Below are 26031 nucleotides of genomic sequence, written 5' to 3'. Positions count from 1 at the left end.
TAAACTTTTTAAACTGTATTTACTCCACAGTCTGTAGAACACCAGAACTTATTCCTCCTATCTAGCTGTAATTTTGTATTCTTTTACCATCCTCTCCATATCACTCTCTCCCTGTCACCCACTCCAGACTCCAGTAATAAGCATTCTACCCTACTTCTATGAGATCAACTTTTTTAGCTTCTGCATATGAGTGAGAATATACAGTATTCATCTTTCTTTTCTGGGCTTATTTCATGTAACATAATGTCCTTCCAGCTCATCTATGATGCCACAAGATTTCATTCTTTTTTATGGCTGAATAGTATTCTGTTTTGTGTCTATATCATATTTTCTTTATCCATTCATCTGTTGATGAACACTTAGGTTGACTCAATATCTTCTCTGCCCATTTTTAATTGGGTTGTTTTTCTTTTTATTATTGAGCCATAAGCTTTATTTCTATATTCTAGATATAAGTCGCTTTCACATATGTGATTTGCAATTTTTTTCTCCCGTTCTGTGTGTCGTCTCTTCGTTTTCTTGATAGTTTGAACACAAAGTTTATAATGTAGATGTCATCTAATTTACCTGCTTTTTGTCACTTTTGCTTTCAATGTCATATCTATAAAGCCATTGCCTAACCAGAGGTGACAAATATTTACTCATATGTTTTCATCTAAGAGTTGCATTTACTTTTTGAGCTGGATGTGAGTATCTCGCCATAGGTACATATTAGTTGTGGATTATCCAAGAGCATATACTGCTGACTATTTCATATTTAGAAAAAAAATTACTCCATAGATGTATTTGGATAAAAAAGTCAGATTTGAACTCCTATTGGCTGGGCATGGAATATGCTTCAGGTATAAACAATGATGTTCTTCTTTTGTGAAAAAGAAAACAATCTGTAAATATCTAGATTACAAGATGAAAAGGTGCTTGAAGTCATCTCATTTTACAGGTCAGGAAACGAAGACCCAGCAAAGTGACTAACCTAAGAATATTCAGGGCATTCAATCACAGTCAGAATGCAAAATGGAGCCTTCTTATTCCGCACATAGTGATTATTCCACTACACTGCTCCAAATAAATCAGTTAGGCATACAATGTAATTTAATGGCTAATTTGTGAGGATTTCTAGAACTGTATGTGCCTTCAAATATGGCCAAATTAAAGGGCTCTAATGTTATTGGATTCTCCACCAATCCTCAGCTCTCAGCTGATTGCCTTCACTTGACTGCATTTTTAAACATTTTCTCTGTATGATAGGAAGATGCATGAGAATAGTCTGATATTCATACCCTACTTGCTTTGCAACCCCAGCAGAAAGAAAAAGCTTCCCTAATAACAACAATACAAATGTCCCAGGGAGAACTCCAGTGGTGTTGCTTGGACCACACATGTCCATGACCAAGCTAAATTTAATCAGGGGATTGTGCTAGTCTGACCAGATTTCAATCAGTTCCTACTTCAGTGATCAAGAGGGAGGTCTCACTTGAACCAGAGAGAATGGATTCTCTATAGGGAAAAAGGTTCATTTTATTAAGGGAAATAAAGAAGACGTGCTAAACAGACAGTATCAACAGAGTTCCTCTACCTCCTAAAAGTTGGAATGTGCTAGTAGATGCCATATAAATTTTATTTTGAGAATGATTGCAAAGCTCAATGTAACAAGAATATCATAAGTTTGCTTATGGACTGGTATGCAACTTAAAATTATAGCAGAATTGTATATTTTCTGATTTTATTGTTAGAGGGAAAAACAAAACAAAACATGATTTCACATAGCATTTGACTCCTGACTTTGTGGAAGGAAAATAGGTATAAAGCTCTTATTCCAAAGAGCTGGAAAGATGTGTTTTGTTTTAGTGCTCTTTGAGCAATTAATTCTTTCCATATTAGATCTCCTGGAGGGGGAGTGTTCCATCAAGTACAAAGCATTTTTTTCAGGCTCCCTTCCACCTTTTACTAATTGGCCTGAGATTTGGCTGCTTGCCTCTTTCAAATAAAAAGAGGGTGACCAAAATCACCGGAAAATGGCTAATTATACCCACAATGGGAAAATTAGTCCCGTGAGTAAGTACTTTACAGTGTAAAGTGAAGTCCCAAACTTAATCACGAAATTATCTCTCTTTAATAGTTATTCAACTGTTCAATCTGGAATGTTCATTAAATAAGCAAATAAGCATAGAGTCAATGTTTTCTTTTGTTGTTCCAGTGCAGTTAGGAAAGTCTATTATCACCAATTTAAAATAAGTGAAACAACTCAAAAAGTCAAATACTGCATGTTCTGACTTATAAGCGTGAGCTAAACGATGTATACACAAAGACACAGAGTGTGGAATAATAAACATTGGTGGTTTAGAAGGGTGGGAGGGTTGTAGCGGGGGTGAGGGATATGAAATTATTTAATGGATACAATGTATATTATTCAGGTGATTGTTACACTAAAAGCCCAGACTTCACAACTACGCAATATATTCATGCAATACAAGTGCACTTATATCCCTTAAATTTATACAAATAAAAAAGAAAAAATTAAAGTAAAATTTGGGAGGTTCTATGTCTTATTTTTAATTGGCTTAGCATTATATTCTTTAAGAAGTCAATATTTGATTACAATGTTATAAAAAATTTGCTAGAGCTTTGGGTTATATATAGGCTCAGTGTTAGTAATTGTGCAGTCATATTAACTAGATTGACATCCTATCTGGGAATATACTTATAATTCACTTTATTTGATATTTTCATAACTACTTAAATGACAGAATAAGGAAATAACCATATTATTTCTGCAGAAGATAAAAAAAACTCAAGATGCATGTGACCACCACCTCGAAATATAGTGTTAGTTTTCCACATACAGTGCTATTGAAATTATAGCAAATAAATGAAAATATGTATAATACGCTTACTTATATTTACAAAAATTTTAATGTGGTATAATAATAAGTAATATTTAGTGAGGTCTAAGAAGTTTATATTATCTAATTTTATTTTTACAATAGCTTTCTTGTTTAGGAGTTATTTTGCAGACAAGAAAACTATTCTTAAAGAAGTTGTTTAATTTGCTAGTGTCTGACTGAGTTGGATTTTAAAAACAAGAAGTCTAACTCATATTTATAACCACTACAACTACCGTTTCTACTTGCAACTGGCATTAGACATCATCCCTTCATTGTGTGAATTATTACATATCAGTTGGATACTACTTTAAAAATTTCAGTATCTCTCTGGATAAAGAAAAACTGTGTCATTAACCAGTGAGACTATATTAACAGCATATGCTTCCTTATATATGAATTTTAATGTGGATTTTAATAGTTATAATTAACTTTAGGCATCTCTTCAAAAATAAAATACTTTCTAGAAGTTTTCATGAGAGTTTTTAATGACTTTTAAAAATTGGCAATTTCTATACCAGGTCATCCATAGGAATTTAATGGCTTAAGTGTAATAATTTTCTTTTTTTTAATTACTTTGTTGAGTTTAGGCATTATTGGATCATTTTTTAATGTGTCTTATAATTTCGATTACTCTGTATATTTAAAAGTCTTGGCTTAGCGACTTTCTCTTAAATGCAAAGAAGATAAAAACTCAATGTAGCCAAAATTCAGAAAATGTTAATTTCTAGTCCTATGAGCATTAAGCCTGTTCCAATGATAATGGTGATAAGTTTAGCTTAAGTTTAGCTTAGGGTACATGAACTTACCAGATTCCATTCTGAGACATCTGGAAAGGGAACTAATGAAGAAGTGTGCTTGCTTTTCTAATTTGGACTTTTCGCAATGGAGATGAGAGAACTAGACTTTTCTCGAATGGCCTTTCAAAAGTAAGAATAGCTCTGAAAAGAGGCGGTATATGAAGAGGTATGTGATATCTTATGCAAGATAAGTGATATTTTTTTCTTTTATTTACTTCTTTCTTTGGTCTAGATATCTTTTCCCTGAATTCTCAGGTAATGAGAGAAAAATTATCTAGCCAAATGGCTCACTTTTTCCCCTGAGCTATTAGGTAAGAGGAGACATACACAAAGTCTTCCTGAGCCACAGGGAAAACAAAAACAAAAACAAAACAATGTCAGGAGAGATTTGGTTTTAAGGATATTTTGGCTTTAGGTTACTTGCAGTAAAAACTGTTTCTGTATAACAATCATTGTTTTCTTTTCATATAAATTTTGAACTCTTACCCAAGACTTAATCCTTTTACCCTAATGCTTTATTTGATGAGTAGGAAACACCTGGGAAGGCATGGAATTTGCCCAGGTTCAATGAATGACAGAGGTAGGAGTGAGGAAGACATTAACTTCCTGTTTGAAATGTTGATAAAATCATCCCTCGCTAGAACCTCGTGAATGAGTTCCACGGAGAGTGTTTGAAATCAATGAAGTAAGCCTCAAAAGCAGTAGAATACTGTTCTCCAACTTGATAAATACTTTTATCAAGGGCAGAAATCTTAACTTATGTCTCACTTCCTTCACCCTACCAAACTAGGTAAAAGTAAATGCTCAAGAAATAGGGTAGGATAACACACTTAATTTCTAGAAGAAATTTTCTTCATTTTAAAATGCATTTTTAAAGTGCTAGAAAATGAGACAGTACATGTGTTTTTATTTTGGTACCTTGCCAGAATGGCAAGTATGAGTTGTCAAGTCACTTACTAATGTAAGTTTTTTAAAAAAAATCGAATATGACATTGCTAAGAAGAGGAATGAAAGAAGAATTTGTTGGGAAAAAGTATAAATGTGTTTGATGAGTACAAGTGACATGTAATGAGAAAACTGGTGGTTAAGTGAAATAACTGAATAAGCAAAATAGAAACATGTCTTTTACTTTATGCAAATAAACAACTCCATTGTCCAAGTCAGTATGATACAGGGCAAAGGGTAGAAATTTAAGGTCAGAAAACCTGAGTTCTGAGCTTGGAGTCAGACCTAAGCATCTTTGTGACTTTGGCCAAGTCACAGTTTGCATGCTGGATTTGCCTGGTTTGTTCAGTCAGCATTATTATTGCCATGACGAACAGAATTTGTGTATTTATGATTAAGCAAGTTTTTTATCTCTAATCATGTAATTTAACACTTGAAATGCAACAAGGTGAGCTATGATAAAAGTTATAGGCAACATTGATTTAGCCAGGCATTGATTGGCATTATCTCATTTACCAGTCACATTAACCTTCGAAAAACAGCCACTACTTTTATGCAAATTTTCAGGTCAGAAAATCAGTTTAGGGAGTTTAAGTGTATAAGAACTGGCATTAAAGATATATTTCTTTGACTTTAGTGTATGTCTTCTAATAAGTATGCAACAGAAAACAGGAAACTTAATTAACGATCAAGTTTTATACTCATTTTCTTTTTTTTTTTTTTTTTTTTTTTTTTTGAGACGGAGTCTCACGCTGTTGCCCAGGCTGGAGTGCAGTGGCGCGATCTCGGCTCACTGCAAGCTCCGCCTCCTCGGTTCACGCCATTCTCCTGCCTCAGCCTCCTGAGTAGCTGGGACTACAGGCGCCCGCCACCGCGCCCGGCTAATTTTTTGTATTTTTAGTAGAGACGGGGTTTCACTGTGGTCTCGATCTCCTGACCTTGTGATCCGCCCACCTCGGCCTCCCAAAGTGCTGGGATTACAGGCTTGAGCCACCGCGCCCAGCCTATACTCATTTTCTAGTTGAGTAAACCAAGCAGAAAATAGTTGAATTAATTTTCTTAAAATTACACAGCAATTTAGAAGCACCTTAGAAGAACCACTTCTAGCTAATAGGATTGTCTTGCAGGAGGATGAATGTATTGTAAGGTTAAGAGGAATGACTGGCTAGTTGGGAAGCAGAGTTACTACTTCAGTTTGATGGAAAAAAAATGTAATTTTTGTCAGGTAAGGATTTTTATTAGTTTTCTATCCTAGCTGTAACAAATGACCATAAATTTAGTAACTTCAAACAACACTTACTTACTATCTACCTCACAGTTCTATTGGTCAGTTCTGTTGGCTCGGTTGGTTTCTTTGTTTCAAGTGTTACAAGGTCAAATAAAAGTAATGGCAGGGTTGCATTCCCTTTTGTAGACTCTAGGGGAGAACCTGCTTCCAGACTCATTCAGGTTGTTGGCAGAATTCAATTCCTTGTGGTTATAGGATTGAAGTCCCCATCTCTTTGCTGGCTTGAGGCCACTTTCTAGTCCTTGCATGTGGGCTCCACAGCAGAGCCAGCAACAAGGAATCAACTCTTTCTTATGTTTCCATCTTTTCTGCTTCCCCTTGTGCTGCTCTCTCTGACCCTTCACCCTTTCTTTTCTTCTTTTAAGAGCTCAAGTTATTATCTGAAACTAACCTGGATAATTCGAGATAACCTAGGTCAATCATTCTATTTTAAGATCCATAACCTAAATCATAGCTGTAATCAAAGATTCTGGTGAATAGGGCACGAAAATGATTGTATGCCTATCATTCTGCCTGCCACGTGATTCTTCTGTCTATGCCAGGGATCCTCAACCCTAGCTATATATTAAAATCACCTGGGAAACTTGAAAAAATGCTTGTTCCTGGGCCCCAAGCAAGATGACCTGAATCAGAAATTTTTGGAGTAGAATCGAGTCACTGGTCTTTTTTTATGACTCAGAAAATCATAATGGGCTTGAAAGGGTTAGGAATAACTAAAAACATCAGGTTTCTTCAACAAGATTGAATTTATTTTATAAGTAATCTACTTTAAAAACACTTTCTGTATACCCTCTTTATGCAATCGCTTTGTTAGGGTGTGTAGCCACGGAGATGAATATGCTGCCTGCCCTATTCTTACTGTGCTCACAATCTCATGGCAGAGAAACATAAAGAAATAATTATAAGGTTACATGGTATGTTTTAAAATAGATATTTGAATAATTTGCTCTGGGAGTTCTGTGACATTAATAATGCCTGGGAACACTACTGAACATTTTGCTTGATTTATACTTTGTAGTTCATTTTAAAATAGTCTCACCACTACCTAGAAACAGTGAAATATAAGTGTGTTCAGGTTTTGGCATGTCCCAGTGAGGATGAAATATTTATATTATGCTTTCCCAAGTATAACAGGCCAAGAATTTACTTGGGTGCCTACTAAACATGCAGATTCCTAAATTCTTCTCCAAAAGGTTCTGTTCCAGAGGGTCCTTGGTGGGCCCTGGCCATTTTAACATTTTCAGCAAGTTTTGGAGGTGATTCTGATGCAGGTGGCCCACAACCTCACACTTTGAGGACGTGGTGTGTACTACATCAGTGATTTGGCACCTGCTCACTCAATCGCTTAAAAAATAATGCACGACTCAAATGACATCCTAAAGAGGACATATAGCTTAAGTTTCTTATATCAGTAACATGTCTTCAGGAAAGTGAAGCTTCTTTATGTTTTGTTTTACTAACTGCTTTACATATTAAAAGTGTGAGTGGTATTCCAAGCTAGGTTGAAGTGGGCACTAAAACCTTACACTGGAATTTCTTTTACATACTTTATTTGAGGCCAGGTGCAGGAGCTCATGTCTGTAATCCCAACAATTTGGGAAACCAAATTGGGAGGATTAGTTGAGACTAGAAGTTCAAGACACCAGTGAGCTATGATTGTACCACTACACTTCAGCTGGGGCAGAGTGACATCCTGTCTAAAAAGGCTCTATTGGAAGTAAAGATAGTAACTTGCAACAACAATTCTAGCACAAAGACTTAGCTTTTCCAAAAGTAAGCAGTGAGAAAAATAAGTTAACCAGGCTCTTGCACTTTGACATTTCTTAGATTGTGTAGAATGATTGAAATAGGTTTCCATCTGCCATGCAAGTGTGGAACACTGGGATTGGAGTAGAGTGTTTATTCCTTGTTTTGATTCAAGAGATACGTAGCTTGTCTAATACACCATAAGTAAGGGAAAGCATGTAATATAACATACAGCACACAGCTCAACTTTGCTCACACAAAGGTTCAGGTTGGTGAACCTTATGGCAAATTAAATATGCATAGAAAGTACATCTGTTAGCCAACTTTATAGTGAATGGATACATAAATGAAAAACAGAGTATGGTTTAGAGCCTGAAAAATCGAAGGTATTTCAAAAATACTGAAATAAAATATTAAGTTATTATTTTGCTTAATCTTGGAGTGAACATACACTCAATATTAGTGCTAGGCGACTCAATGAAAATAAGAATTATTATAAAGAAACATAAATTAATGGAAAGTATGTATAGGAACAATACAAATTTTAGAAAATGAGAAATAGGCTTGCAAGGCACTGGTATGCATGTTCAGTATTTTTTTTGTGTGTTCTTATAAATATTGATTAAGTCACATTGGTTTCTAATGCTTATGTACAATAAAACATGCTTTTACACTATTATATGTCAAGAAAATTGCCCTCTTTAAATTTAAGTATTTGGGAACATTTTCTTGGAGGGAATTTGGGAAAATTATCTTTGTAGATGTATGATATATTAAGAAATAAAACCAGAATGGTAAGTTACATAAATTCTTGAGTGACTAGGCAGTAATATTTCAAAAGTTATTTCAGATTTTAAGACATTTTTATTTTTCAGAGTTCTTTTTGTAATGAAATATATCATTTTTATTTTAATGTTGAAGATGTTGGGGGCCAAAGCATGGAAAACATTTTGAAATAAAGGGCTTTTAAAATTCTTTTTGATGATAAAGAAAATTATTTCATTTCTAGTAATAAAACACTTTGTTTAATTTTGAAAAAAGGAAAATAAAATAGTACTTTTAGGAACTATGAAACTAGCAGCTCTTGAAGAGAAAATGCCCGTACAAACTAGCAGTGCCAATATGATTACAAATGTACTTAACGGTATAAATTAGAGCTTTCACAACTCTGAAATACTTTTCCTACTAAACAAACCTTAGAACACATGGAAAAATCCTCTGGCAGGCTTAATCACTTAACTTGACTTCTTTTCATTATTTGCCTGGTCTCTCCTTAAAATTAAATGGAAACTATTATATTTCATGATATAACATACAGTTCAATTATCAGTAAATAACTTAACAAGATCTGAAAGAGATGAAAAATGATTTGCCTAACAGCTTTGGTCAACTAGCATCAATTGTATTTTCGTGAAGATAGATTTAGAAAAAGCTAAATATATAGAGAGAAGTACTTGCTGAATCAGTCAATTAAAGGCAGTATGCAGAGAACCAATGAGCTAAAATCAAGGATTACAGTTAAACATACTTCTCCTGAGAACAATGCCATCATTTCATCTCCCAGTATGAGAGTCTATCTAAGTTGACTTTCAGCTATATTTGCAATGGCATTATGCACATGCCTTGCCATGATTCGTCTATTATGGAATTTGAGACCTCTAGGTGAAAGAGATGATTCTTCCATAACTGCCACTCACCACATGTGTCTGCTGGCAAGGAAACTTTGATAGGTCCTTTGCAAAGTAGATGACTCAAGTGACTTGCACTACCAAATGAACTGGTCATTACTAGATCTCATGGAGTGTACAGGTGTCCACTATGTGTTTGAATGGCTGCTACCTAAACTTGCTGCTCCATCTTTGACAAACCCAGGGGCCATATACCTGCCCCCTTGATTAGAAATACACAAGTTTACACATTGAAAAATACAACCTTATTCCTAGTAGCACAATTGCCAGATCATCAGGGAATGCTATCATCAGAAGGAAAGCTATAAAATTGGAATTATTTGCATTAGTAAATATTTTGTGAGTTGAATACTTTTTATTTATTGATATCAGGATGATTTCGTTACCACTAAGAGATATTTCACTAAGATACTTTTTGGGACTCTGATTTTGAAGTCTATTAGATAAGCAACAAAAATAATGGTCATGTTGGGTGAAATGTTTTTCAAATATGTGGGGTTTAGAAAACCTTCAAACATGATTTTTGAAGCACTTTGCCCTTCAATATTTGGATTACACATGCATATTAAAGGAAATTTAATTCTGACTCATGTGTAGATCATTAAAAAATTATTTTGTAAAACATATCTGATTTTTAAATGGAATAATATTTATTTACGTTACTAGCATATTTAAATATATATACTTTTATACAGAAAAATATGAACTACTAATATCTCAAGTATGTACTACAATGCCTTAAATGTGGCTTAACCTTTATGTCTTCCAAATGCAGTACAGAAAACTACTGTTTATTTATTATCTAAGCAATCACAAAATTCAAAACTGAATAGTTTTCAGGATTTTATTTTGTAAGAAAATAGACATGTAGATATAAGAAACACCCCCACAATTTTCATTGTCAGTACATATTCAAACACTATCTAAAACTTTCTAAGAAGATAAATTACAATTAGTACTTATTATCAGTGTTCTTGATTGTGACTTTAGGATCCTAAAGTACTTTACTGGTTCATGTTTTAATTCATTTACTCATTCACGTATATGGTAAACATTTATTAACTGTCAGTCACAAAGGATGCAAAGAAATCAGATATGAAACCAAATCTGCAAGAGAAATAGATCACATTTCCAGGTGACATGTGCATGTAAGAGTATTATATAATAATGAATTGTAAATTGCTTTAATTTTTTGTTCTTTAACAGAAATCCTAGTAAATTATCATTAATATGATAAGTAGAGTTCTAGGAGTTACTATGTCTGTTTACTATTTTCAAGTCTTCAACAAAAATGTGTACAAAAATAAAAAACAAAAACAAAACAACCCTCCTTTCTTTCACCTTGCTATTAATACTTGATAATAATTAAAGCTCCACTGAGAAGATTAAAACACAAAATTTAGTTTAGTTTTTTTTTTTTTTTTTGAGACGGAGTCTTGCTCTGTCACCCAGGCTGGAGTGCAGTGGCCGGATCTCAGCTCACTGCAAGCTCCGCCTCCCGGGTTCACGCCATTCTCCTGCCTCAGCCTCCCGAGTAGCTGGGACTACAGGCGCCTGCCACCTCGCCCGGCTAAGTTTTTGTATTTTTAGTAGAGACGGGGTTTCACTGTGTTAGCCAGGATGGTCTCGATCTCCTGACCTCGTGATCCGCCCGTCTCGGCCTCCCAAAGTGCTGGGATTACAGGCTTGAGCCACAGCGCCCGGCCCAAAATTTAGTTTTAAAGGCAGTATAATTTAGAATGATTGTGGAATTATATGACTATAGGTACAATAAATAAAGAAATATTTATCTAACTTATAAATGCCTGAGGAAAATATTTTAGTAATTCTATGAAAAAAATGTAAATATCTAAAATCAACAATTTTTCAAGTGAAAATGACATAATCACTCTTTAAAAATTATTTACTCATAGAAAATATGTACATTCTAGACCAAGTGTGTTCTCATAACATAGATCTTTAATTCATATTGAAACATCACATGCTGTGATTCTGATAATGCTATATAATAACTCAAATATATTGTAAGCAAAAGAGGTTTTTAAAAGTTGGAATCAATCAATAAAAGTATGATCTTAGTAGCAGTATTTTCTTTGAAGTTTTTAATGTATCATAGAAATAATTTTGGTCATTAGTATAATATTAAATTATTACATTTATCAATATTTCAGGTCTTGACCCCTGAATTTAAGAAATTCTTAAAGACATTGTCAAATATGATCCAAGAGAAAATGTGATTTGAGTTTGGAGACAATTGTGCATGTAAGTATTGGGAAATCAAATTTTCTCATGGTAAAATGTAATATAAACTAAAATATTAACTTATTAATTACTGAATTAAAGAAACTTTGATTCATTGTTTTCTGTATATAACAACACTATTTTTATTAAAATCAATACAATGATTCATGATATTTTGGTTATATTTTTCTCAAGATCATCTAATAATAAAAACCCAGACTACCTGATAGAAGGGAAAACAATATTTGAAAAATTGCTACCACTAAAAAGAAAACTACTACAACTTGACAAGACTGCTACAAACTTCAATTTGTCAACTACAACTTGACAAGGTTGCTATAAAACAAGATTGCTACAACTTCTAGGTGAGTCATTGACGAGGGCTAGCAATGGCACAAATTGTGTGTGACAATTAATGGTGTGCTCTCATTGAATGTCATAATAAAAATAATAAGCAAAACATGTGAACATGTAAAAAAGTTTTTATAATTCTTTTTCCCAAATTAGCCCTTTAATAAAAATCATTACTAGTTTCCTAACAAAATTAAATCTAAGCTCACAGTTCAGTGGCAAATATCTGTTGATTGGAAATTTTTTCTCTCCTTTAAAAATAGTGTTTGCATGCTCAGTGTATTAGTCCGTTTTCATGCTGCTGATAAACACATACTCAAGACTGGGCAATTTACAAAAGAAAGAGGTTTAATGCACTTACAGTTCCACGTGGCTGGGAAGGCCTCACAATCATGGCAGAAGGTGAAAGGCACATCACATCATGGCAGCAGACAAGAGAAGAGAGCATGTGCAGGGAAACTCCCATTTTTAAATCCGTCAGATCTTGTGAGCCTTATTCACTATCAGGAGAACAGCAGTGGAAAGACCCACCCCCATGATTCATTTATCTCCCACTGGGTCCCTCCCACAACACGTGGGAATTATGTGAGCCTAAGATGAGATTTAGGGGGGGACACAGAGCCAAACCATATCATTTAGTTAAATGAATATTATATTATATGGCTACATCCTGACAATATGTCAGAGTAGGTTGCTCCTGGACTTCACAGGGTGTAAGCATTTGGAAATACACGCTAGCATTTCTTGTCTCTTAGAATTAGGAAGCCAGTGGGTAGCATTTTAGAGGCCATTTTTCACTAGCTCAGAATTGTATTTAGTATTACAAATATTCAAACAAACATTTTAATTGATACACTTAATTCCCTGAAACCTTATTTCAATAATGTAGATGACTTAGGGAATCTTTTATTTCCTAATTTTTTAAAAAATTGATTTTCAGTAGTGAAGAATAATTTCTAATAAATTATAAGGACATTTTTATGATGTACAGATGTTGATTCTCAAGAAATTGTTTCAGAACAATTTCCTTCCTTAAATTACTAAGCAGTCAGAAAATTGAAAATGAGATGAATACTTATAGGAAATAAAGGTAAGCTTTATAATAAAATGTGCTATCAAAAATTTTTATGTCCATGAAAACTCTTTATTTTAATGCCTTTATAATTTGATCCCAATTTTGGTAAAGGCAAAAAATGCAAGTTGTTTTCTAATTTCTCTTTCTCTCTCTCTCTCTCTCTCATCTGTAAGAAGTTTTTCTGTTTGTAAGCCTAATTAAATTAAATTAAAATGTTATAAGCTCCTTAACATTTTATACCATAATGCTTTTAAACATTTGCAATTTTAATCTATTTTAATCTGCTGGGCAGGGTGGCTCACACCTGTAATCCTGGCCAACATGGTGAAACCCCATCTCTACTATAAATACAAAAATTAGCTGGGTGTGGTGGCCCGCACCTTTAACCCATCTACTTGGGAGACTGAGGAGGGAGGATCGCTTGAACCTGGGAAGTTCAGGCTCCAGTGAGCTGAGATTGTGGCACTGCACTCTAGCCTTGTTGACAGAGTGAGACCATGTCTTTAAAAAAATGATTAATCGGCTGGGCGTGGTGGCTCAAGCCTGTAATCCCAGCAGTTTGGGAGGCCAAGACGGGCGGATCACGAGGTCAGGAGATCAAGACCATCCTGGCTAACACGGTGAAACCCCGTCTCTACTAAAAAAATACAAAAAAACTAGCCGGACGAGGTGGCAGGCGCCTGTAGTCCCAGCTACTCGGGAGGCTGAGGCAGGAGAATGGCGTGAACCCGGGAGGCGGAGCTTGCAGTGAGCCAAGATCCGGTCACTGCACTCCAGCCTGGACGACAAAGCGAGACTTCGTCTCAAAAAAGAAAAAAAAAAAAAAAAAGATTAATCAAATCTTTAAAGTAAAATTATTGAATTATCGTGTAGTTTTAAAATAAATTTTCTGTTGAGAACCATCTGCATTTATTTCATAAATATTGATGAATTATACTTCTTTTATCTTCTGTTGCAGTTTATGTTATATAGCATATTTCATTTTGGCTTAATGATGGAGAAAAAGTGTACCCTGTATTTTCTGGTTCTCTTGCCGTTTTTTATGGTAAGCATAAAAATATATACGATTATGTCTGTTTTCGCTTCCAGTATACCTATAATTGATAAAGAATATTAGAGAAGTTACTAGATACAGAAATTAATTACATTTTTATATCCAATTGATACAGCAATAATGTGTTTTCATTCGGTGTATGCTTTTAGTCCTATAACGGGCATAGAATGAGAAGGAAGTGGAGGGGATCAGAATGGGAAAGATGAATACACACAAATGCGTAAGACACCAGAGGAAAGTAATCAGAGATTGAAAAAGAAATGGAATGACTCTATAGTACATGTTGTACATAGTAGAGAAAATAGTTTCAACCAGAATTGTAGATTCAGAGTTAGATCTATTAAAAAAGTGATTTTTCCATTGATGTTTCTCCCATTCTGCCAGTTGATTGACATATCTTGATTGCAAGGCAATTTAGAACCATGCACTTTGTTTTAAATTAATTTCCTCAATCATTCATTCAAATTAGCAGACATTGATGTTAAATTTGGGGCATGTGTGTACATAAGTGTACACACTCATCTGCCCCTGTACATGTATACACTGGGGATATGGGGCCCAAAGTCAAAGGTAGGCAAATAAGACAAAAACTAGATTGCTCTGCTGGAGGAGTCATATACTTCATACATTAATTTTATTTTTAATTATAGTAATGAATCACCCATATTTTTCTCTACCTCAAAATAAAATATTGACCATGCTCTTATCTCATTATAAACATGAGAAACCAAGAGACCTACTCTTATCTACTCCTGTGGCAGCAGGAATTTTCTTGAGGTGTTTCCAAGCAAACACCACAAAGATGGAAACAATACAGAGAATACAGAAAACCTAAATGAGAAAACAAACAAACAAACAAACAAACAAGAGTATATCCCTGTCAGCATTTGTATTTGAAAACATTTTCAAGTCTAGGAGCAGTCCAAATTCTGCACTTCTTAGATGATATCTTTAAGTTGACTTCAGCTCCCACCCTCCACTGAGCGAGCTGCATAGAACATTACTTTCCTGCAGGTAATTCTGTAACAGATTAGCAACTGATTATTGTAATTAAGAAATTATGACTCTTCCTCTTGAATTCATGTAAGATAGTGTATAAATCAGAGTCCGCATTCCAAGTAGGGATAAAAATGATGTGGATTTATGCACTTTTATGGACTTTTATGTGGTTTTCAAATATGTTAATTTTCTCGATGTTCCACATTTCCATTTATTAGTTGTGTAGCACTACCACGGCATAAATCTTTATTTGGAAATTAAAACAATAAAGGAATGAAAGAGTTAATGTTAAATGGTGGTCACACAATGGTAAAACTTGAGCTTCAGTGGAATGTCATTTTGACTTTACTAAATTCAACTTCCTGCTAGAAAAAAGAAATACTACAATGAGGGGACAAAGTAAGGATAGGAAGATAACAGCTTATGGAATATAATTAATAGAAATTATGCAAAAATTACTGCTAAAAGTGTTAAAAAGAGGTTTATTTGGGCTTCATATTATAAATCAGAAAAAAGTCATATGGAAACTAAAGTAGAATTGAAGCTTAAAATAGTGCTACTATATTGGAAGAAAATAAATACATAACTTGTCCAAAAACATTACTGATGTGCATACAAGAAAAATTTCTATTTATCAACATCATAAATGATGTTGCCATTATTTTGATTATCAAAATATCATAACAATGGCAATACATTGTAAGTATTTCCACGTGCCAGATATATCTCCTCTGTTATCTTGATGCTATTTTATACTATTTTACAATAAGGAAGCAGAGGCTTATGGAGAGGGGACAGACAATATCTTGCCTTCATTCACAGAGCCAGGAAAAGCATTGGGTTCAGATTGGAAGACATCTCTCTGGACATTCCAGAACACATATTAAGGAATGTCCTGGAGCTGGCTATCACAGGCTTCTGAGAACCAACTGTGCTTTCCCACTCTGCCAATGGTGACTTCTTGTTGGTGTTTTGAAATTGGACATGGTGGGGATATTTATACCATGGAAATAGCAAACACTACAAATTGGGGATTTTTCCCCAGAGAGCCAGTTTATCTCTCAGTACATCCCTGCACTTGCTGTTTTCCACTGTGACAGACTGCCTTTGACAAACACATTTTCATAATCCTTTTCATGAAGTTGATGTTGTTTTTTTAATCCCTTAGATTTTTGTTACAGCAGAATTAGAAGAGAGTCCTGAGGACTCAATTCAGTTGGGAGTTACTAGAAATAAAATCATGACAGCTCAGTATGAATGTTACCAAAAGATTATGCAAGACCCCATTCAACAAGCAGAAGGTAAGCATGGCTACTTAATTGTAAATGCATTTGACATATTTTTAAAAGAAAACTACCCCCATTATATCATCATAAGTTCCTTAGGTCCATTGTTAAAAATAGATTAATTGCTACCTTTTTGTATATGTGCAATTTTAATTATGTTTGAAGAACATTTTATGACATCATGTTATATTGCTTTTTAAAAACAATAAAAATATGTGACAGTGATCTGTTTAGTATGATTCTTTTTATGGTGCAAAGATATTTAAATCAAATAAGTATTAATATTAACACAAAAACAAAAATCTTAATGACAGTTGACTTTTTCAGTTTATGTAATTGTGTATTTCTTTTTTCTTTTTTAAACTACCTGCTTGACAGGAGGTTGATAATAATATAATGAATACAAAAGTGTTGTTTTGCATAATACACACACTTTGCATAGTAGATTTGGTGGCAAAGTTAACGAAATCTAAGTGCTCCTGTTTTCATTAAGATATTCTTTTGCTTTTTTGGGTAACATTTATTGAGAGCCTACTAAGCACCAGATGTTTGCCTAGATTCTGAAGATAAAAGATGAGTGGCACAAGCAGAGTTGCCAGATAAAGCAAAACAAAAACAGGTCCTATATTTTACCTGGCAACCTTAAAGAAAGAGTTCTTTTCAAAATATCAAATGTAAAACTCACAGTAAAATAAAATTTAAAAGTCTCTTTAGATATTTTTAACGTTGAAACCCTTCCAAGCCTTCTTGCTATCTATTATGTAAAAGTAGATTTTAAATTTAATTGTTGAACAATAGGAATATCTTTGTAAAGTTTCATAATAAAAGAATTCTGTGGTAAAAGAAGTTTGGAATCATTGCATAATACATCTTCTTGAAGTTTCATAATATACTTTGTAATTTTAAATACCGTAGAAAGTCTTGCAATAAAGTGCTATTTTTATTTCAACTTTGGGTCTCTAAAATCCATTTGACCAGAGAAACTTTTTTCATGGAATACCTACTTACATCTCACTCAAATGCCATAAAACACAATTTCAAAAATTCTGCACCTTGCACTCTATCACATTACCAATGCTGTAGTGAATTAGATAGATTCTTTTGGAGCTGTGATATGGACATATCTGAGATGCTTTCTAAAACTACATCAAGAATTTTTTTTCCAATAGGCCATAAAATGTATTTTATCTAGAAATATATGGATTCAAACTATTTAAATAATTGTCCCAAAAATGACAGGGCAGAAAACATTATCTAGGGAAACATTAAAATATTGTTGTTTTTTAGTTCAATTTACTTGAACTTACAGGCCATCAGAATTTTGTTCTATTTTCATGAGGGCTAGATAAAATCCGATATTGCTTTGCAAATCTGTTAAAAACAATAAACATCTCATGCAGCAATCAAGGTTCTATCTCTACCTGACAAGTTAGAAAATTACTTTTGGGCCAGGTGTGGTGACTCACACCTGTAATCTCAGCACTTTGGGAGGCCAAGGTGGGTGGATCAAGAGGTCAAGAGATTGAGACCATCCTGGCCAACATGGTGGAACCTCGTCTCTACTAAAAATACAAAAATTAGCTGGGTGTAGTAGCGCATGCCTGTAGTCCCAGCCACTTGGGAGGCTGAGGCAGGAGAATCACTTGAACCCGGGAGGTGGAGGTTGCAGTGAGCCGAGATCACACCACTGCACTCCAGCTGGCGACAGAACGAGACTCCATCCCCCCCCCCCAAAAAAAAAAAGAAAAGAAAAGAAAAGAAAATTACACTCTTGATTATAGACTGTTACAACATTTGAACATTGGTCGTTTAATTTACTTATGCCTTAAAAACAACTATATATCTTAATGTAAGAAGTTCCTTCTTTAATTTTGGAGAAAAATGTGAGATTATTAAACATTCTACTTTATTTGAAAAGAAAAGGAATGAAGAGCTAGAATTTGGTGAAGGGGCCTAAATAGGTATCTTTCAGGGTTACAACGGTATAATAGGAAATAGTGGAATATTGATTTGCTTGCTTCAGAAAATACTAACAGCTTGCCCTGAGAATATAGTTTCTAAAATGAAACATGTTTCTAATTTCCCATTGTTTTCTTATGTTAAGCATAGGGACACTAATTAATCACTACATTATGGCTAAGGACAACTAGCAAAGACCATTTGATTTATTAAACAAATAGCTATCTTTGACAATTAAAATCAAATCTAAACTTTATATATTTAGATATTTTAAAATTGAATTTAGAATTTAATTCACAAATTATTATAATATTACTTGGTGGGAAGTCAAATAATTTCTATATATAGATTTTTATATAATATCTGCATTTTCAGTAGATAGCCTTTACTCCACATCAGTGTGAAACCACTTTTAAGACTATGTCTTCATGTATAAGTAGAGGGATTTAATTATCCCTAATTTTTATTTCCCCACTAAGGCGTTTATTGCAACAGAACCTGGGATGGATGGCTCTGCTGGAACAATGTTGCAGCAGGAACTGAATCAATGCAGCTCTGCCCTGATTACTTTCAGGACTTTGATCCATCAGGTAAAAGCAGAAATGTATCTACATATGTCCTTGCATCTATTTAATAAGCCCGAGGTTAATTAAATTACTGTTTTTCCTTTTTTTTTTTCTTTTTAATTTTAAAGAAAAAGTTACAAAGATCTGTGACCAAGATGGAAACTGGTTTAGACATCCAGCAAGCAACAGAACATGGACAAATTACACCCAGTGTAATGTTAACACCCACGAGAAAGTGAAGGTATGTCATAATTCTGAATTGAAATTTAACTTACACTATCTATTTAAACAGCTTGTTAGCTTGCTTGTCCAATACTGTATTGAAGAAAATAAAGTCATTATTCCATTCCCTTATAAAGTCTTTTCATAATATAATTTGAGAAGAATAATGAAGAAATATATCCGTGGAAAAAATTATTATTGATTTTGTCATTACACTGAAAAAGCAATTCTGTTAGGTAAGAGTGTAATTTACAAGTCAATGTTTCAGTATTAGCGTTTCAAATTTTCCAAAGAAAACACACCTTAAAAGTGTAAGAAAAGGAAAATCTTTCATTTGCAGTGGAATTTCTAGAATGACCTCTGAAACTGCGCTCAAGTAAACAGGATAAGCCCAGCAGGGTTTAAAGTGTCCTGGCTCTCCCTCAGCAGAAGGCTCTCATTCTGACTGGCTCTTAGGTCACTCGCATTAACGATCGCATCCTTAAACACTACACATGGGAGTCAAGGTTAATTACACTTTGGCACTATAATATAGTTTCGATAGAAAACGTTTGCATGTATTTGCATGTGTTTCTAATAGAGGCAGTTTATTACAGTGATTACAACTGTGAGTCCTAAAACCTGATCTCTTCTTTCTGCTTCTTACCAGCTGTTTGACCTTAAAAAAGCCATTTTACATCTCTCTGCTTCAGTCCCCTCATATATGAAATGAGGGTAAGAATAGATTCCGTCCTCATTATTTTCAGAGGGATTGATTTAACATAAGGGAAATACTTAAAAGATTAACATATAATAAGCTCTTGATAACTACCAGCTATCGTTATGTTTATAAATAGTATATTCCCAGCTTATTCAGATAAGAATTGGAAGAAAATTATACAAATACATAATAAAGTGGTAGGTTACAAATAAATGGAATACAGACAAATAAAAATAAAAAAGTGAAAACCATGAGAAAGAACACATTTGTGCAGATCATAGAATCTTCTAAGTTAACAAATTGAGATTTGCCTCTGAGCTTCAAATTTGCCAAGGAAAAAGCAACTCAGTTGGAAAAGAAACCTTTATCTGGCATTTAAGTCTGAACAAAACAAATCATCATGTAGCATTTGTTTGAAGGTGCACAAAATATAAAATACTAGTTTCATATAGTATATAATCTAGATCAATAAAAGTATTGCCTTATAGATTTAATATTTGACTTCTAATTTTTTAAAAAAATATTTAAAAATACAAAGGCATACAACTTATAAATTTTGATAATTTCACTGGATGGGTATTCTTCATTCCAGATGCATTCAAGTATTATTGGTTTGCAAACTCATCATTGTAAGGCTATGAGATCACATATTTCTAAAAATATAGTTTATTAAATTGAATTTGAACTTATGCATATGTAGGATTATAGATACTTATAGTATTGATATGAACCAAATTTTTTGTTTATACAAATTACAGACTGCACTAAATTTGTTTTACCTGACCATAATTGGACATGGATTATCTATTGCATCACTGCTTATCTCGCTTGGCATATTCTTTTATTTCAAGTAAGTAAATTTAAAATATTTTAAGAAAATTACTAGATGTGTTGGGTGAATGCCCCATCATGTGCATATTTATGTCATGTCTGACAAAATATACAAATATAGATAATTTATAATGTTTGAAATAAGTTGAATGTTTAAAATAAGTTGAAATTAAGTTGATCTCAGCTTTGTAAAATATGTAGAGGAGATTGATGAAATATCTTAACCTGAATTTCACAAAATTAGTAGGCATATAAAAGTGAAGACATATAATAAGGAGTCCAAACTAATATACAAACCTAACTGTATTTGCTTTGGGAACTGTTAAATATTATAGGCCTTCTTAATTGTGTGTTTAGCTTTTGGCCAATTTTAATAACAGAGTAAGTGTCCATTTTAGAAACTGGAATTTTGTGCAAATAATAACAATGGCATTTAACATATGTCATCAAAAATATAATGTAAATACACTTTGTTTAGGGTTTTTCCTGGTTTGGAGGATCATCATTAAAAAGGTGTGACTGTACTTTCAATTTTACTTGTAATTCACTCCTTTTTGAGGAGGAAGAGTCAGCTCCAATTTTTTGAACAAAGCAATCAACAATCAATTTTAAATTTCTAGAAAGTTAAATTCTAAGTCATGCATGCATTATTTTATGCCTTCACATGATTTTCATAATTTTGCTCATTAGTAATAATTATAGAATTCAGTGTGACAAGAGTAAGTAGCTATGTTTCATTGTATCTTCATCAGCGTTGTCATCATCTTCTGCTCCTTCCCCTCCTGTGGCTGCTACCGCCACCGCTGCTCCTTCTCTTTTATCTTTCTTCTTCTCCTTCTCCTTCTTCTTGTTCTTCTTTTTCCTCCTCCTCCTCTTCTTCTTATTCCTCTTCCTACTCTTCCTCCTTCCTCCAACTTCCTTCTTCTACTAATTTTAGACAAAGAAGATATATATATATAAACCTATAATTTTAATATCCTATTAAGCAATTTCTTATATTTTTCTAGTTTTATTTCATATTGTTTCTACAGTTTTAATTATAGCATTTAAATATTTGAACTATTTTTATAACAGCATTATATAATTAGCACTTTATATGTTACTAAGCAGTTTTTAAACAACCATTTGAGCAGCTAAATAATTTTTCATTTAGTGAGTGTACAAAAGTTGTTATATAAATTCTCTATTTCTGAGTATTAACATTGCTTTCATTTTTTCCAATTAAAAAACACTGCAATGGACATTTTCAACTATAACTTTTCCCATAGTTTGTACTGTTTTCTCAGGCTACATTCCCAGAGTCTTGGGATTTCTTGGTCAAAGGGTATATATCTTTTTATGGCTCTTGAAACACATCGTCTCAAAAATATCTCAAAATGAACATGTTCAAAACAAATTCATAGTATCTACCTCCTTCTAACCCAAGTTGGTTTTCTTCCAGAGTGACCCATCTTTACAAATGACACTACCAGAAATCCAATTACATTGGCCAGAAATTTAAGAGTGATCCATGATACATTTCTCTCATTTTTCTTCTCTGTCACTCTTTCCTTATACCTGGTGAACTTAACCTTTTGAAACCCTTCTAATCTATTCCATTTGCTGATCACTACTGCCATCACCAGCAGTCTTGTTCTATTTAGCTTCAGTAAATTCACTTTCTCTCTTCATTTAATTCTAAACAAGGCAGCCAGAATAATAGTTTCAAATATTTAGATCAAATATTGATCTGATTTTGCCATTCTTTGCTTTAAAATTTTTAGATTTTCCATTGTAATTCATATAAAACCAAAATCATTAACTTGCCCTGCCTGTTATCTTTGCCTCCTCCCTAGTCTAATTAAATGTATTTATCTTTCAGATCTAAATTTTAGCATCACTTCCTCAGTGAAATCTTCCTGAATTACTCATTGTAATATTTCCAGAATTGCAATTAATGATAGTAGATATAGGGTAAAATTTTAATTAACATTTGGAAGACCACTATCTCTGCAAATTAAAAACTAATACAGCTGAGAGTCTTCAGATTAAATGATCTCTTTTTATGTTGCATGTTATAAGTCGAAATATCCAAGCACATTAAATTTTTGAAGAGGATAAAGGTAGGAAATACAACAATTACATTTGCCTGTCAAAACCAGTGGCTACAGGGAGGACAATGGTTTCTAGAATTCTAAGTCATACGGTCCCAAACAAGTTGGAATTTAGTAAAGATAAGTAAAGTCCTGCACCAATTTCCTAAAGTCAAATGCAAAATTAATTATGTTCCTTCATGTGAAAGAGTCTAAGATTCAATGGAAAATGCTTGCTGTGAACTAATTAGATAAGAGTAGAGCTGCCAAGTGAAAACAATACTGCAAGCCAAATGATACCAACAAATGTACAGTATTCAATTTTAAATCTCTAATCAGACCACTTATTCACCTGGCTCACTATATGAGAGCAAAGCAAGATATCATAAAAATTAACTTATCAAGTGAAGAAACTGAAGAAAATACCAACTGATCAGGGCATCAAGGTACCATACCAGGAGCATTAAGCCAGAAAAAGACAAAATATATAAGGCACAATGTGTGACTTCAAGAATCCAAATTACTATAATTAAGAATACAGTTGGTATAATAACAAACAGAAAAAAAATAGCTCAATTAAAAAATAAAAAAAAATGAATATAACTAAACAAAATGTAATGAACCTTGCCATCTGCCTTCCTGTCACTCAGGGTTTTCAGACAGAAATTAGCTGTTAACCTATCAGGAAAGTTGAAGTAGATGGCTTTTCTATCCTGGGTTCATAGCTGGACCTGAGGATCTTTAATGCTCTTTCCAAGCCCAAGAATCTACGAATGAAACAGTAATTTAGTAAAGAGGATTAGAATGAAAGAGTTAACTTTTTAATCAAAATATACAATCTCCATATCAAGGAAGTTGGTATCTGTCAAAGTATTTTGCAAGCTTAATCTACACACGTAAACTGTATTTCTTATTGATAAAGAATTGGAATAAAGTCATGTTCAATATTTTTATATCTGTCTTTATGTATGTTTTATTTAAGAACAAATACTATTCAACTGACACTCACAACTAATTTTAAATTTTAATTGAAGGGTTAAAATTTAAAATCAGAGAATGTTTATTTCATCTATGGAGACGTGCTTTTTTAAAAATGATATTGTGTATATATTTACTAAATTATTAACTTTAAGGATGCAACCTGTAGGCACATTCCTCCTTCCGAAAGAGAGGCCAGAAATTTGGTTCTCCCAAATACTGTTCTCAGGTTTTACATATAAATAGGCCAATTTTTTAGAAAAATAATATTTTTAAAAAATAAAGATTACTGTGTGCAATAAATACATGCATTTGTTATTTGCTAAAATGCCCATGCTTTTAAACAAGATGTATAACATGCTACATAGGCAAAACTTTGTTAAAGGAAATGAGTGTCTTGCCAATATAAGAAATTTGACCTCTACATAAAAGAAAAAATATGTTTTTCAAATAATTACCTTGCTTCTACTTGAAGTTTTTACTGAAAGTACAATTAACTGTTTATTCCATATAGTGAACTGAAAGGAAAAAAAAAGAATTTTTCAATGGTGAGTTAGTATGAGAGGTATGAACTTGAATTGAGGCACAATTTAATTTTAATGGATAGTATAAGATAATGATTAAGACACGGGATGTATTCCAAACTTGTCATGTCTATTTGCTAATAGTATGGACTTAGCCTGATTTTGCTTTAAATAAGCCCCAGGGAAGTGTGTGTGTGTGTGTGCGCGCGTGTGTGTTTATAATGGGTCATGATGTTATTTAAAATACTGGGTAAAGTAGACTCATATAGGACCTGGCATTTAGGAGCCCCTCAATAAATAGTAAGAGTTACTAATTTTTTCATTAGACTATATCAATCATACAGGCACTCAGAATACATTTATGTAGTCATCTGAAATACTCATATGTAACAGTAATACAAAGTAAAATAAACAAAACAAAACAAAACAATGAGTGTTATTCTGGAGATACAAAGACCTGGGGGACACTGAGAAAGGAAAGAACCATTCTAACTCATAGAATCTGAAGATTCCTGAGGTGATACTCTAATTGAAGCAAATGCTTCAATGATGGGTAAAACTGCAATAGATAGAAATTATAAGCCATAAGCAGTGAAGAGATTGTCTAGTCTTACACCTAATTTTACTTATTTTCTAATTAATTAAGTAACATTTTCAAGATTTCTCCTGATCTGTGTTCTAGTTCACTTATTTTAATTGACTCTACAAATCTTTAAAAATGAATTTGAAAAGAAAGAAGCAAAACTGCAAATTTTCCTTTATTATTATAATTCTCAGGCCTTAGGTAAAACATGAGAAACCGTCTTCAAGTAAAACTCATGTATAGCATTTTAAATATTTTCTGTATGTCTAGATGTGATTACAGGAGACTGTGTTCTTTCTTTCTTTCTTGTTTGAGAGATAGGCTCTCACTGTGTCACCAGGCTGGAGTGCAGTGGCACGATCATAGCTCACTACAGCTTCAAACGCCTGAGCTCAAGCAATCCTCCCCCACCCAGCCTCCCAAGTAGCAAGGACTACAGGCACACATCACCACACCCAGATAATTTTTTAACTATTTTTTTTTCTTTAGAGATGGGGTTTAATTATATTACCCAGGCTGGTCTCAAACTCCTGACCTCAAGTGATCCTCCTGTCTCGGCCTCCCAAACTGTCGGGGTTACAAGCATGAGCCACTGTGCCCAGCCTGAGAGTGTTCTTTAGACAGGCAGAATTGGTCTCAAATTCCACTTTGTCACTTACTTGCTGGGTACCATGGAACATGTTTTTTCATTTCTCTAATCCTCAGTTGTGTGTGTTAAAAATGCAGATCGTATTAGTATCTACATCATAGATTTGCTATAAGGACTGAGATGATGGCAGGGTTATCAGTGAGATGTAGTGTTAATAGAGTGTCTGATTCAAAAAATGTTATCTATGATTGGCATTGTTCTCGCTTCTTATTAGTCCATTACAAGGTTTGAATATAAATATTTAGCTCTGGTAGGTATGTTATATCAGTAAGATCTTTAAAAACAAAATTAAATAGTTCAGGTTCTAGTTTTAAATGGACCATGTTTATAAAGAAACTATTCATGTAAAAAAATAAGTAAACATTGAACATTTTTGTAACCAAATTAATAATATAATTACGATAGGAAAAACTATGGTTAAGTAAATCAGTCAAAAGTAGTAAGATTTTTTTATGACCAGAAGCTAACATGTAGCTTACTCCATTTTTGAATCAATATTAAGGAATTTTTAGTCTTTGAATTTAGATATGTCTAACATTTATTCCACAGAATTATCTACCGGACATGTCACTAGAATTAATGAAAATAATTT

The 26031-nt window shown here is 33.4% G+C and overlaps 1 protein-coding gene across 2 annotated transcripts in view; it reads left to right on the top strand.

Moving 5' to 3' along the window:
- Nucleotides 1–26031, top strand: part of LOC105468251 (calcitonin receptor like receptor) — a 106752-nt gene that overhangs the window by 49660 nt on the left and 31061 nt on the right. For both annotated transcript variants that reach the window (XM_071073032.1, XM_071073031.1), the window contains 7 exons: nt 11521–11611; nt 11786–11955; nt 13975–14061; nt 16238–16370; nt 18794–18904; nt 19009–19121; nt 20561–20652. In XM_071073032.1, the coding sequence (XP_070929133.1) occupies nt 13978–14061; nt 16238–16370; nt 18794–18904; nt 19009–19121; nt 20561–20652 (533 nt within the window). In that variant the 5' untranslated portion in view covers nt 11521–11611; nt 11786–11955; nt 13975–13977. The remainder of the gene's footprint in view (nt 1–11520; nt 11612–11785; nt 11956–13974; nt 14062–16237; nt 16371–18793; nt 18905–19008; nt 19122–20560; nt 20653–26031) is intronic.

Source organism: Macaca nemestrina, chromosome 11 (genome assembly GCF_043159975.1).
Source record: "Macaca nemestrina isolate mMacNem1 chromosome 11, mMacNem.hap1, whole genome shotgun sequence".
Lineage (NCBI taxonomy): Eukaryota > Metazoa > Chordata > Mammalia > Primates > Cercopithecidae > Macaca > Macaca nemestrina.
This window is presented reverse-complemented; position numbering and strand designations above follow the sequence as displayed.